Source organism: Clarias gariepinus, chromosome 6 (genome assembly GCF_024256425.1).
Source record: "Clarias gariepinus isolate MV-2021 ecotype Netherlands chromosome 6, CGAR_prim_01v2, whole genome shotgun sequence".
Lineage (NCBI taxonomy): Eukaryota > Metazoa > Chordata > Actinopteri > Siluriformes > Clariidae > Clarias > Clarias gariepinus.
Window position 1 is genome coordinate 25,133,479 of NC_071105.1, and position 13,668 is coordinate 25,147,146.

Here is a 13,668-nt window from a genome sequence, read left to right on the forward strand (position 1 = left end):
CAACTTTGGAGACATAAAATCCATGTGAGTTATTTTGTGCCTTTAGGTTGCCAGATTTTTAACATAAAGTGGGTGTATTGGTTTTTCAACAACCTGAAGGGCCACCTTAAAACTCAGCATGAGTACCTGCATAAGCTGGGTCAGAAACCAGAAAACTTTGCTAAATACATGACAGAAGTAAACTTTATTTTAGATTTTTTTTTTTTTGGCCAAGTGCAAAATGAAACCACAAATCAGACTGTAAATGCAGCAGCACAGTGAAAAACAGCCTCAGCAGTAAAATAACACAATGAGACAAGAAAGCAAAGTGACCTATAACATACTCTTCTAAATCAGACCCACAGGCATTGTGGGTTTGTGAGCTTCTCTAAGTCCGTGTCCTGCCACGGTCCCCTGGGCTGAAGCCATGTTGAAAGAAACTTGGTTTCTGCAAAGTGCCGGTGCTCTCTCGTGTGTAAAACTGCACCATCGATCCCTTTAACCGAGGCTAGGGGCGAGATCAATATTCCACCAAATCCACGCAGCCATGCTCCAGAGGACAGCAGCACATCTCATCACACACCAAAACCCCATGGAGGACCGTGTGTGTGTGTGTGTGTGTGTGTGTGTGTGTGTGTGTGTGTGCATGTGTGTGTGTGTGTATTTGACCAAAATTTGCAATGGTTGTAAAGCATGTGGTGTGAAAAGAGTGTGTTGTATTGCTTTCATACTGGTTGGGGAAACACATACATATTCCAACAATTATATTACACTCTACAGTTACCGTTTTACACGTATCCGTGGACCGGACAGTCCGTTGACCTTAGTGCTGTATGTTATGCGGCATATTTCCAGCCAATGTAGATTCCTACTTCTGCCTTCCACAGCCTAGCACAACGCCTCCTCTCTAGTCCTGATGGGCGTTACAGTTCATTTTTTTCCATACTTAGTTGTGTATATTGGTAATATATCACAGATCTGTGTGTACTTCGTGTTTACGGAGATACTTGTGCTTGTTTCTCTTTGTCTCTTTCCATCACGTGTCCTTGGCCAGCACTGGCCTCCTGAAACGCTTGTGCCGATTTAGAGCGACTTTGCGACGGAAATGATTACGTTCGCAAATAACATGTTTCTTGCTCGCCGGCGCTGATTGTTGATTGGCCACTCTTAGGTCAGGTCTGAAGAGGGGGCGGCTGGACAAGCTCTCCCTTAAAGAGCTGCAAGGAAAAGAAGAACGGATTGAGAGATGTAGAAAGAAACAAATGATCAGGGTTATACATCTTTTAATATAATCTGCACAGAGTTGTGTAGGAAATAATTAAACAGATACAGAGAGGGACAGGCAGAAAGTAGTGGGTTAGTGAAAACGCTAGAGCGACTGGAAACCCAAAGGACGAAGAGAAATATGAAAGAAAAGCACTGGATACTAAGATAGTGGGGTAATTAAGTCTCAACCAGCATGGAGTCAGCGTTGGAGTTTGCTCTCCCTCCCAACCCTGAAAGTACGGCCAATTTCGCTCTGATGAACTGCCGGGTAAAAGAACTCATGATCCACCGCCAAATTTTAGTTGCAAATACATTGTATATACACAGGATGTTATGAGATGAAAAAACGACCTTTTTTCTCTGTATAACCCTCTGCTACACTAATGCACTTACCTAATGCACACATCAGGGTAGAACGTTTTCTCAGCCACTATTAGTACTGCCTGTTTTTACGTCTGAATTGCTGGCCTCCCAGGAACTCCTTTGGAAATGGTTTGGAGTGAGGTCAGGACTATAATAATAAGGATGATAATTAATAATTATTTGTCACACTCAAGCTATACACTATACACTGATTGTATGAAGGATGTGGCAGTAACTCCTAGTTACTGAGTTCCTGTAATGTGCAAGTGGTGTTTGTGAATAATTGTTAGTACAGCTCCTACAGATAGATGAGTCTCTTCCATAAGTTATGGAATGATCAGGGGTTCCACTCATAGAAAGGCTGGGATTGTCAATCACACATATACAGCCTTTTTTTTTAAATGTTTGCACTATTTAATTGTTTATGCCATTGTTCACAAGGAATTTCATCAGAAGTCCCAGGTCTGACTTGAACGCCCCTTATATATGCATGTGCTTCTTACATATTATATTATTACTAATACAAGCTAAAATCTGATTTGTTTCCAATCTGTATTCCTATATACTTTTTAATCTACAAGATTAGGCTGAACATGCATAAGGCAGTGAGACATATGTGTGCATGTGTGTGTGCGTGTGTGTGTGTTCCTTGATTGCGCAAGAACACACACAGCGAATGCTGCTCCTCACCTTGGAATTTGCACTGCCTATTTTAGCCTTTTAATCTAGTCATGTAGCAGCTTATCTGCATTCAAATGAACATCTGCATGTTGCTCAAGTGCTCTGTAATCGTTTCAAGGCTCTGGTATTAGGAATGCCTGCTGATGAGCAAGCCGCACCCTCGGGCTCCCATCATGCCGTCTGTTCCGGAGGGTCTGGAATCCATGAAGACACAGGCTTTACTACAGGTTGCTTTTTAGTAGACTTTAAGGCAGCTCTGTAGAACACAGGATGTCAATGCTGTAAATTTCATTTATGATCTATTAAAAATGTATTTTTAAGTTTTTTTTTTTTTTCATTTTTATTAAATTGATCAGGCATTTCTGTGACTTTAACCTTGTTTCTCATGTCATAGTCAAATCAGGTGTTTTAGAAATAAGAAACGAAATGATTTAAAGGGGGAGAAAAAGGATGTTCTCCCAGCTGAGTGAATTATTTTCATTCAATTATTTTCTTTAAAGAAATAAAAGAATAATCTTTCCTCCAGTAGAAATAATGAGAAATTTCATGTATTGCTAACATTGGCTTTTTTGTTGTTGTTGTTGTTGTTGTTGTTGTTGTTAAAGTGCCCCTATTATGCCATTTTAAAGGTTGCTAATATTGCTAAATGAGTCTCTTAAAACAGGTTTACATGTTTTAAGACCAAAAAACACTTTAGTTTTTCTCCAAAAATAGATTTAATTTTACCCCATTTCTAAATGATTATTAAACGACTCGTGTGAAGCAGTTTGAAGATTCAGTCTGTCTAAACTCCTCCTTTCCGTGAGCCCTCACTATAGCCCATCTTCTATAACGCTTATCCTGTCTGTGTACAGGGTTGAAGGGGCCTGGAGACTATCCCAGGTGTTACAGTAGGTTACACCCTAGACTAGGTGCTAATACATCACAGCACACACACTATGGGCAATTTGGAAAGACAAATTAGCCTAATCTGTATGTCTTTGGAGGAAACTAGAGACTGGAGTACACACAAGCACAGGAAGAACATGATGCAATCTCCACACACACAGACCTGAGGTGGGAATCAAACCCTTAACCATGGAAGTGCGAGGTCACAGTGCTAACTACTACGGCACCATGCCGCCCTGACCTATTTATGTAAAATGCTGTTAAACCAACTTGTAGAAATTGATTGCGAGATTTATTATTTGCTAGGCATATATAGTCATGCTGTATAAAGGCGGGGCAGCTCAGTGTGTAAAGGCTCTGGATTACAGTTCAGAAGGTCATCAGGTCGGTTACTGGCCTCACCAGGCTGTTGGGCGTTTGTTGGACCCCATGTGTAAATGTTTAAGTAGAATCTAGCGAAACTATTGGAATAGCTGCGAAATGAAAGACAAGACGGATTCTTTACCAACATTTTAATAGTAATGCATTTGGAAAAACATGGGTCAGATCAGATTTAGATGCTAGTCAGTTATAGAGGACAAGTTCTCATTAATGGAGGTCGGGCTAAACAAGAAATGAAACCTCGTCCCAGAAGGGAGGTCGTGTGTATTTGAGACATGACGTGCAGGTACACGTGATACTGAATGCTTACCCCTGCAAGATTATTAACATGTCTTTTTTCAGATATTTTTGTGTTCTTCCCATGAATCACACAGTGATGTTGTTGAGGTCTGAGGGACAAAAAATTGCTGCACTTTAGTGCATGGCTTCCAGTGAGTATTACAAATGATTCATATCTGTCCGACAACATCATCTAACAAGGAAAGATAAGTTCCTGTTTGATTCAGAGTGTTTATCTCTTTAAGCTTGCTTGATTAAAGTGTTCCTGTAGTTCCCGTGTAGGGAACTGGTCGGCTGACTTTCATAAATAAGGACAGTGTTTTAAAGTATGGACAGTAGATCATTGTATTTGTCTCGGTTCCTTCCTCTTCACCTCAGTGATCAGCTTCAATCTCTTTACTCTAACCATGTGATACTTAACTCGATAAAGCGGCATGGCCCTCCCTGCATGTCCAACCTTAGGAGCACTAGGACAACAGGCATGTTTCTGTTCTATAACCACATTACCCAGTATGCTCAGCTCCTCTCCTGTCTAGCCCAGTATGCTCACCTCTCTTTATTTCTCTATAGGGGCTTACGGCTTTTTCCTAGATCCCTTTCCTAGATCATTTAGGAATTTTATCTTTTTGGTAAGCTCTGCTGCTGACCCTTGTGTGACTCGCAGCCCCGCAAGCAGCTGCAGCCCTAGTTTCAGCACCATCACTTTTCATGCCACAAAGCACAATGTGAAAGCTTTAATAAATGACGCTTTATGGCAATTCTCTGCTGGTCGCTATTCGGTTTTTCAAAGACAAAAGACTGCAGACGCCACATCTAGTTTCTCTAAATACTCTAGCAGTACAAAGATTATTAAAATAGTGCAATTACGCAAGGCTCACCTAGAGAATCTTTCAGCTTGGAGTGTAATTTTGCACATAACTTTAAAAGGGCTTGTCAGACTTTTTAGCAATTTGTGTTAAACGATTTGCATTTAGCCCGAAAGTACCATTCTGTCTAAAAGATGGACGGGGTTTGTCTCAGGTTGATCGTGAACTCTGCTATAAGTTGACGATGGATCAAGGACAGTGGAGTGTAGGGGCTGAGTAGAAGCCATGTGTCTCTGTTATCTCTCCTTTTTTTGTTTCATTCAGTCCCACTCTCTGGCCAGTCTATGGCCTAATGAAGAGCAGCAAATGAAATGTGTGATTGTGTTTGATAGGAAGTCGGTTTCCATTAGAGGGCCATTGTACACTCTGTGATGGAGATCTCTGGAGTCCGAGTGCCTGGAGAATGTCTCCAAAATGGAGTGCTGAACCAAATCGGCGAGGTCTAGCGGCGTCGAAAGGATAAATAAAAGAATTTGTTCGATGATTAAAATACGTATATGATGCCTACAATTTGGGGAAAATTCATTGGATTCAATTCCTGTTTCCATTGTGGATCTCACATAAATCAAAAACATGCTGTGCCGTTACTATACGTTTGATGACGTTTTTACGCATCGTTTTACAGCAGAACGAGCTTGTAAAGCTGAATATTATGCTTGAGTGTTTCGCAATAATGGAGTTTGTTTTTATGTGCTCACAAAATGTCACCGAGCTGTGTTTGATATCTAGACTTAAGCTTGGAGCTTGAAGCTGCATGTGTTCCATAGAGTGACCTTTAAGAGCAAATAACTTCTGCCAAATGCTGAACATGTGAGCCCATAAATGCAGCAAAAAAAGTAATGTTAAACTAACACACACTTCTTTCATTCTATCTATGGGAAGACCATTGACATGCATACTAATAACAGCAGTCCCTACACCTAAATCTAATTTAACCTCTGTAATTAATGTATAAACTTTTGCCACACATACAGTACATTCAGATCCTAAATTATTTGGAGAGGGATACAGTTCTGTACACCATCATAAAAAATAGCAATAAAAAAACGTGCACATTTTCTGTTTAGGTTAAAGAGTTAAACAAAAATATTGCATTGACTGTATTGGACTTATAGGCATTCATGCAAAGTCCTTCCATTTTTTTCAGGCTCAACAGTAATTGGACAATTGACTGATAGCAATTTCATGAGCAGGTGTGACCTGCTTCCTCATTACACTCACTCATTCTCTATACCACTTATTCTGTTCAGGATGGTGGCAAGCTTGGAGCCCATCCCAGGGTATTCAGGGCACAAGGCAGGGCGGAGTGCAATTTGGCCCTAATCTGTATGTCTTTGGACTACCCACCAAGCATGGGAAAACATGCAAACTCCATGTACACAGACCGAGTTAGAATCGAACCCTTAAGCCTGGACGTGCAATGGCACAATGCTAACCACTACGCAACCGCGCCACCCTAAATTAACCATTTGAGACATTCTTAAAAAGGCATCCAATGGTGAGACCAAAAGGGTCTGAAGACTACAACTAAAGTGGATGATTGCAGAATTCTTTCCTTGGTGACGAAAACCCTCTTCATACTATAGTATAACACTCACGAGGAGGAAGGTGCATTATTGTCAAAGTCTACAATCAAGAGATGCCTTCATGAATGTAAATACATAAGGTTTACCTCAAGGTGCAAATAACTCATACAACTCAAGAATAGAACTTTCCTCTAGATGTCAGTACAGCAGAGACTTTAACTATCTTTAAACGACGACTTAAGACGCATCTGTTTCTCCAGTACTTGGACTAACACCCCCGTAAAAAAAATTTTTTTAAACTCTTCCCAGTTGTGTTGGACTAATGGCACTTAGTTATTAACCTAGTTAACCCAATGTAGGTATGTATCCAATGATGTAAGTCGCTCTGGATAAGAGCGTCTGCCAAATGCCTAAATGTAAATGTAGAAGGTCCAGATTAGACTTTGCTAGGAAGCATATAAAAAAACAAGTCTTCTCATTTTTGGAACAATATTCTCAAACCAAGATTAACTTGTATCACAATAATGAAAAAAAGTACAGATATGTATTTCGCAGCAAAAGCCAAATGTATTTAAAGGGCTGGTAAAGCCGCTCAAGGGAAGAAACTCAGCATTTGGTGATGTTTATGGATTTCAGACCTCAGGCAGTTATTGACAACTAAGCAAAAATTTTAAAAGTAAACCATACATTTATAATTACGGAAGTCGCTCTAATTACTTTTGAGACTAAAGAAATTGAAGGACTTTGTAAATATACATGTATGGCTTTAATTTTGTGACAGTTAATGCAATATTTTTGTTAAGCTGAATTTCTACACTTCATTTAGACCTTGATTGCTTCATTTGAAATTTATGTGGCAAAGGTACTAAAATTGTGTCCTGCTGCATATAGGCCTCACTGTGGCTCACTTACAAAGTCACAAAAAAGCCTGAACTAGAACAGGACCAACTGGGACAGCTAGTTTAACTCAATTCCTTTGTTGAGAATCTACAGACAGATCAGATCAGGACACATGGGGAGTGTGTGTCATGTAATTATAAATTAATTAATGTGTGTCTGGCTGAGATATGGATGCAAAGTCAAAGCTGTCTCCATAGATTACTCTGAGACCATTTGCCATTTAAATGTCAAAATGTCCTGAATCAAAAAAGGACAGCTGGTTGGATGGACCCAAGGCATCACAACAAATTAGTGTGAGGATAGCATGAGGATATGCATACAATATCTTTATGTGAGTAGTATAAAACATTTCTTTGGAGTGATAATGAGACAAAACATATCAGACTGGGACTGCATATGAGGTCACAAAATTGAGCGAACATTATACATCATCCAGTGTGAGTGTTGGTGGTCAGGGCATCTGTAAAAGTGAGTGAGAGGTCAGGGTGTCTTTGTGTGAGTGGGGTAGTCAGTGTGTATGTGAGTAGAAGTGGTCAGGTTATATACAGTATAAGAGTAAGTGGGAGTGGACAGCATAAGTGGGTGAGAGTGGTTAGGGGGTCTGGAAGAGTGAGTGTCTATGGTCAAGGTGTCTGTAAGAGTGAGTGGGAGTGGTCTGGGTGTCTGTGAGAGTGAGTGGGAGTGGTCTGAGTGGCTGAGAGAGTGAGTGGGAGTGGTCAGGTTGTCTGAGAGAGTGAGTGGGAGTGGTCTGAGTGTTTGAGAGAGTGAGTGGGAGTGGTCTGAGTGATTGAGAGAGTGAGTGGGAGTGGTCTGAGTGTTTGAGAGAGTGAGTGGGAGTGGTCTGGGCGTCTGTAAAAGTGAGTGGGAGTGGTCTGGGTGTCTGAGAGAATGAGTGGGAGTGGTCAGGTTATTTAAGAGAATGAGTGGGAGTGGTCAGGTTGTCTGAGAGAGTGAGTGGGAGTGGTCTGAGTGTTTGAGAGAGTGAGTGGGAGTGGTCTGGGTATCTGAGAGAATGAGTGGGAGTGGTCTGAGTGTCTGAGAGAGTGAGTGGGAGTGGTCTGGGCGTCTGTAAAAGTGAGTGGGAGTGGTCTGGGTGTCTGAGAGAATAAGTGGGAGTGGTCAGATTATTTAAGAGAGTGAGTGGGAGTGGTCAGGTTGTCTAAGAGAGTGAGTGGGAGTAGTCTGAGTGTTTGAGAGAGTGAGTGGGAGTGGTCAAGTAGTTTAAAAGGGTGAGTGAGAGTGGTCTGAGTGTCTGAGAGAATGAGTGGGAGTGGTCAGGTTGTCTGAGAGAGTAAGTGGGAGTGGTTTGAGTGTTTGAGAGAGTGAGTGGGAGTGGTCTGAGTGTTTGAAAGAGTGAGTGGGAGTGGTTTGAGTGTTTGAGAGAGTGAGTGGGAGTGGTCAGGTTGTCTGGGAGAGTAAGTGGGAGTGGTCTGGGTGTCTGAGTGTGGGAGTGGTCTAGGTGTTTTAGAGAGTGAGTGGGAGTGGTCTAGGTGTTTTAGAGAGTGAGTGGGAGTGGTCTAGGTGTTTGAGAGAGTGAGGGAGGGTTGGCTGGGTGTTTGAGAGAGTGAGTGAGGGTTGGCTGGGTGTTTGACAGAGTGAGTGAGGGTTGGCTGGGTGTTTGAGAGAGTGAGTGAGGGTTGGCTGGGTGTTTGAGAGAGTGAGTGAGGGTTGGCTGGGTGTTTGAGAGAGTGAGTGAGGGTTGGCTGGGTGTTTGAGAGAGTGAGTGAGGGTTGGCTGGGTGTTTGAGAGAGTGAGTGAGGGCTGGTTGGGTGTTTGAGAGAGTGACTCGAGGTGGTCAGGGTGCCTGAGAGAGTGAGTGCGAGTGGTCATGGTGTCACAGTTCCAAAATAGACACATATGAAAGCAGATATACTGTATGCTACATTGTAATGCATTGATGTTGTAGTGTGTTGACTGTGTAATCTCGTATGAGAGCTCAGGATAAGCAGGATGACTTGCTGTGTCTAAGACCATAGTCAGCACAACGCTTTTACCCAGAGGACTTTTACACACACACACACTGCAGGCCAGTGCCCTCTCAAGCAGCATTCTGCTGCCAGACAAGTGCTATTAATAGCAAACTCTCTCATGCTCTCCCAACTAACTCTCAATCGCTCTTTATCTCACACACAAAACATCTTGCAGCTTGTGTTTATTTCATGTTTCAATACCATTCTTCTCAGGCTTTTTCCTCTCTGTCTCTTTTAGTGACTCTCTACATCTATTTTCCTGAGACTTTCTTGTTGTCTTTATTTCTCTCTCTCTCCCTCCATCCATTTACTGTAGGTAATGAGATGCAAGAAAATTGTGAAACGGGATATAGACTGTGCCTTTCCGTATCTAGGCACGCTCCATGTGTGTTTGTGTGTGCGCGCGGTTAAGTCGATAGACGATAGATTCGTGAGAGTTGCAGATTGCTGAGTGTTCATTCAGCCATTACGATAATCTCAGTGTCGTCTGTCATCGCAGCAACTGGAACTTGCTGTGTTAGCCTTGGCAGCTCGAAGAGGAGCTGGAGCCTGGCCAAAGTGAAAGGAGAAAGAGGGAGACGGGGTGAGAAAGATATAGAGATAGAAAGAAAGAGAGAGAGAGGGAGAGATGGGGAGAATGAAAGAGAGTGGGGTTCAGACATAATAAACGAAATGACACTCAGATTCCACACTTAGGCATCCTGCGCTCCATTGCCCTTGAGAGCTTGTCGTATTTGTTCTTCGGGGACATGAAGAAGACATGAGTGGAGAAGAGAGAAAGAGAGAGAAGGCAAGAGGAGAAGAAATACAGGCTGCCTGCAGAGATCAGACAGCAGGGAGTCTCAGTGTGTGACTGTAGTGGCATTAGATGAGATGGATATGCTGCTCTCAACCTCTGTTTAAACTTCATTACACAATACACATTCCTTGTCTCAGTAGAGTTAAGTAGCATGGCAGTCACAGGCTATATTTAGAGATCAGATTCCAAACACAGCGTCTGATGCCAAAACGACACTTTGGAATCAGGGAGGTTAAAATAAAAAAAGAAAAAGAAATTCAGTTCACTTTTGAACACGCTTGGACATTTTGTACTAATTACTGCTGAAATAATGTCAAGGACATTTCAGAGGCAGGACAGAATGTTAGCTGGAGTTTACTGGAGCAGTCCATAATCTTTCCCACTCAAGGTGAAATCAACATCTAGAAAATGGCCGTGGTTTAATTTTCAGGCCATAGACATTGTGGTTTTACTCACACATAATAGTAATGCGAGAGAGTATTATCAGGAGTGTCGGGTGTAACAAGTACTTGGATTACTTTTTTGATGTAACGAGTAATCTAAAGCGTTAGGTACACCATTTAAGTACTCAGTTATTTCAATATTTTTTCAAAAATGTAATCTGTTTTTCAGACAATTTATGTAATCCGTGAGCCAGACAGCAGTCATTCCCAATCCTTCAGTGTGTGTGTGTGTGTGTGAAAGTCATCCTACAAGCCCCTCCCCTGATAACACGCTCCCCCCTCTGTTATTCCTGCTGTTATACCCCTACCTCACCTCTGTGGTTTGACTATGCAAGAACGGACGCGCGGAAAAATGGAAACCTAATCACAGCGCCAAAACTCATAATGACCAGTACTTACGGCTACCGCATGTAACCACGTAGGTGAGATAGAGGTATTAGTAGTTAACAGATTATGGCCCAAACTTCACTGAGTGATGATGGTAGAATAATTATAAAGGTCTTGACTAAAACAACATGCATGAAGGAGTTTTATTTTCTGCAATGGAAAAGTACTCTAACTAGTTACTTTTATCAGAAAGTAACTGTGTAATGTAACTGATTACTTTTTAAAGACAGAAATAATGTAATGTAATTAGTTATTTAAAAATGCAAAGTTCCCCAAAACTGATTATTAGGGGCCAAAAAAAAAGGTGTTCATCTGTTTCTGTTAGGAGAAGCTAATTGGCATTATTTGATATTGTGTAAAATAAACAACAAAACTGTCATCCATGATGCAATTGCAGTAATATCAAAAAGCTTTTACATTTCGTCTTTAACCTCAAGCAGTTTGCAGTGCCTTCTGTCTATGGTCTGACCTCTAATCTGTTTAACATTAATGAATGTCTTATAATTACACCATCTGACAAACATCATAAAAGACAGATTGACATTTTTGTCTTCTAAGTGTGGCCTAAGGACAAGGTTATTATTTCATTATAGTGATTTTCTAACAGCAAACATTGGAAGTGTTTGTGTGTGGAAAACAGACATTTGTACAACAACAATAATAATCATCATAATCATTGTCATCATCATAAAACAAGTGGCATTCAAGTGAAACCAGGAATTTTGATTTGAATTTTGAAAACTCCTTTTATTTCTCTATATAATCTCCTGGTAGACTAATGCACTTATCCCAGAGATATACTAGAGCTTGGATACCATCAAGGTAGAAGGTTTTCTCAGTACACCAGAGCCATGATCATACTTCCTGCTTAATGTCTGAAATGCTGGCCTCCCAAGAACACCTTTATTATCACAAACAGGTGGAAGCAGCTTGAAGCGAGGTCAGGACTGTTCAGGGGATTTATACAAATTTATAAATCAAGCATATTTCATGAGTTACATATATTTTGATATATTTTTCCATATACTGTATATCCATCCGTCTAGGAACCTCTGTAGTTAACTAGGGACCGTGGAGGCCTCAACAAAAATTCATTTAAATGTTAATTTATGCAGATTACATAATTTCTGAAAAATTCAAGTGTTCATTTATAAATTGTTTTCTAATTTGGATCTCCACTGTATGTCCTCTCTTCTTTTTTTGTCTCCAGGCGAGCGCAATAGAGTACTACGATGCCAAGGCTGAGTCCGATTATGTAAGTGACATTTCTATTTTGCGTTTGCTTAATTTTTTTCATCATTATTATGTGAAATAAGTAAAGACACAGAATGTAAAGAAACTGCAGTCAGAACTCTTATATTAAAGCAATCTCTTATATATTGGAAACTCCAATACTGCAACACATCTCTAATGGGTTTAATGGCAGTCTGACACTTTCTGTGGTGCTTTGATTGTGCTATAAAAAGACAAAAGAAAAAACAACTCAACCAACAGTATAAGCGGTAAGACCTTGCCAGATTATATGGGCTAATACTTAGACGGTGACAATTTCTGTTAGCGAGGAGGCGTAAAGTCCCAGGCTAGGCGGACAGAAACTCCTGCCATGACGCTTTCGGTCACTGGCAGATGAGAACAGAGAAAGCATGATCCTGGCTTGTTGGTTGGAACAAACCTACTTACCTTAGTTACCACAAGCTAAAATGCTAAGAAGGCTAATGTTAATTTATACCGTATCCTAACATATTTTTTTTTAGGTATTTTTAAACATTGTCTCATGTCAACTCCTGCAATTCTTGTGATAAGTTAAACAACAATCATCCCACTGGTCAAGTGATGCAGAGCATAACTGATGAGTTACATAAAAATTCACGCCTTATACCCCCGTCATGAATGGGAAATCTAGCTACGAAGAGCAAAGCTGCTTATTTTATATATATATTTTTTTTTAAACAAAGGTATAATAAACATTAAAGTATGTAGTTACCCCCCTTTTCCCAGTTGTTTGACTAATGGCACTTAGTTATTAACCTAGTTAATCCAGTGTAAGTATCTATCTAATGATGTAAACTTTAAAGCACTTTTTGTAAGTAGCTCTGGATAAGAGCGTCTGCCAAATGACTAAATGTAAATGTAGTTAAGTAAGATATTTTTAACATAGGCCGCTTTGGGAATTACCTTATTTTCTGAGCCAGCCCCCAGTGGACATTCAAGAAACTGCACCTTTTGGTGTTGAACTGAAGCTTGGCATGAATTCACAAAGATGCCATGCATGTTTTAGCTTTACACATTCATGAATTAAGAAGTATCTTGGAAATAACTTTTATTATTCAGTCTGTTAGTCAGTTGAGGGTGACCTCTGTCGGTGAGGAGGTGAAAAGGTCATGAGCTGGCATGATGCTGTACTCATGCAGTTACTTAGTGATGGCGTTTCTTTTCTGTACATGAAAGGTCACGGCCCCTTTCCCCCAATACAGCCAGTGCTGATTGATTTATCACTGGCAAGAAAGGCACTGATTTCAGAACTCAGCCAACCACAAAATGCAGGACATGACTGAAGGTGAGAGAAAAAGTGTTAAAGGCAGGCAAAGGGGAGTGACAGAGGAATCATAAATCAAACAGCGATTTCTTTTTTCATACAGAGCAGGCCTGTGATTAATAGCTGGCTACTTTAGGGGCTGTCAGCATCCCTAATTGGAGCACATCACTCATCATTAAGGAGGCTAAGGGGACACCCCCCCGACACACCCTTTTGACCCATGTCTTGTCCCCTACTGGCCTGAGAAACATAGGACTGTAGGGCAAAAAGTTAATTCTCTCACACAAATGTGCACTACACACACTCATGCACATGCACACACCTGCTTTGGCTTACTTTAAGGGAATCTCTTAAATTTCAGGGGGAAATGTACAAGCAGGCTAGCATTGATGCATTTCTACCTT

The 13,668-nt window shown here is 40.9% G+C and overlaps 1 protein-coding gene across 2 annotated transcripts in view; it reads left to right on the forward strand.

The window, feature by feature from the left end:
- The window catches only part of cacna2d2a (calcium channel, voltage-dependent, alpha 2/delta subunit 2a), a 242,239-nt gene that overhangs the window by 132,839 nt on the left and 95,732 nt on the right, over positions 1–13,668 (forward strand). For both annotated transcript variants that reach the window (XM_053497570.1, XM_053497571.1), the window contains exon 5: positions 11,939–11,983. In XM_053497570.1, coding sequence (XP_053353545.1) covers positions 11,939–11,983 — 45 coding nt within the window. The remainder of the gene's footprint in view (positions 1–11,938; positions 11,984–13,668) is intronic.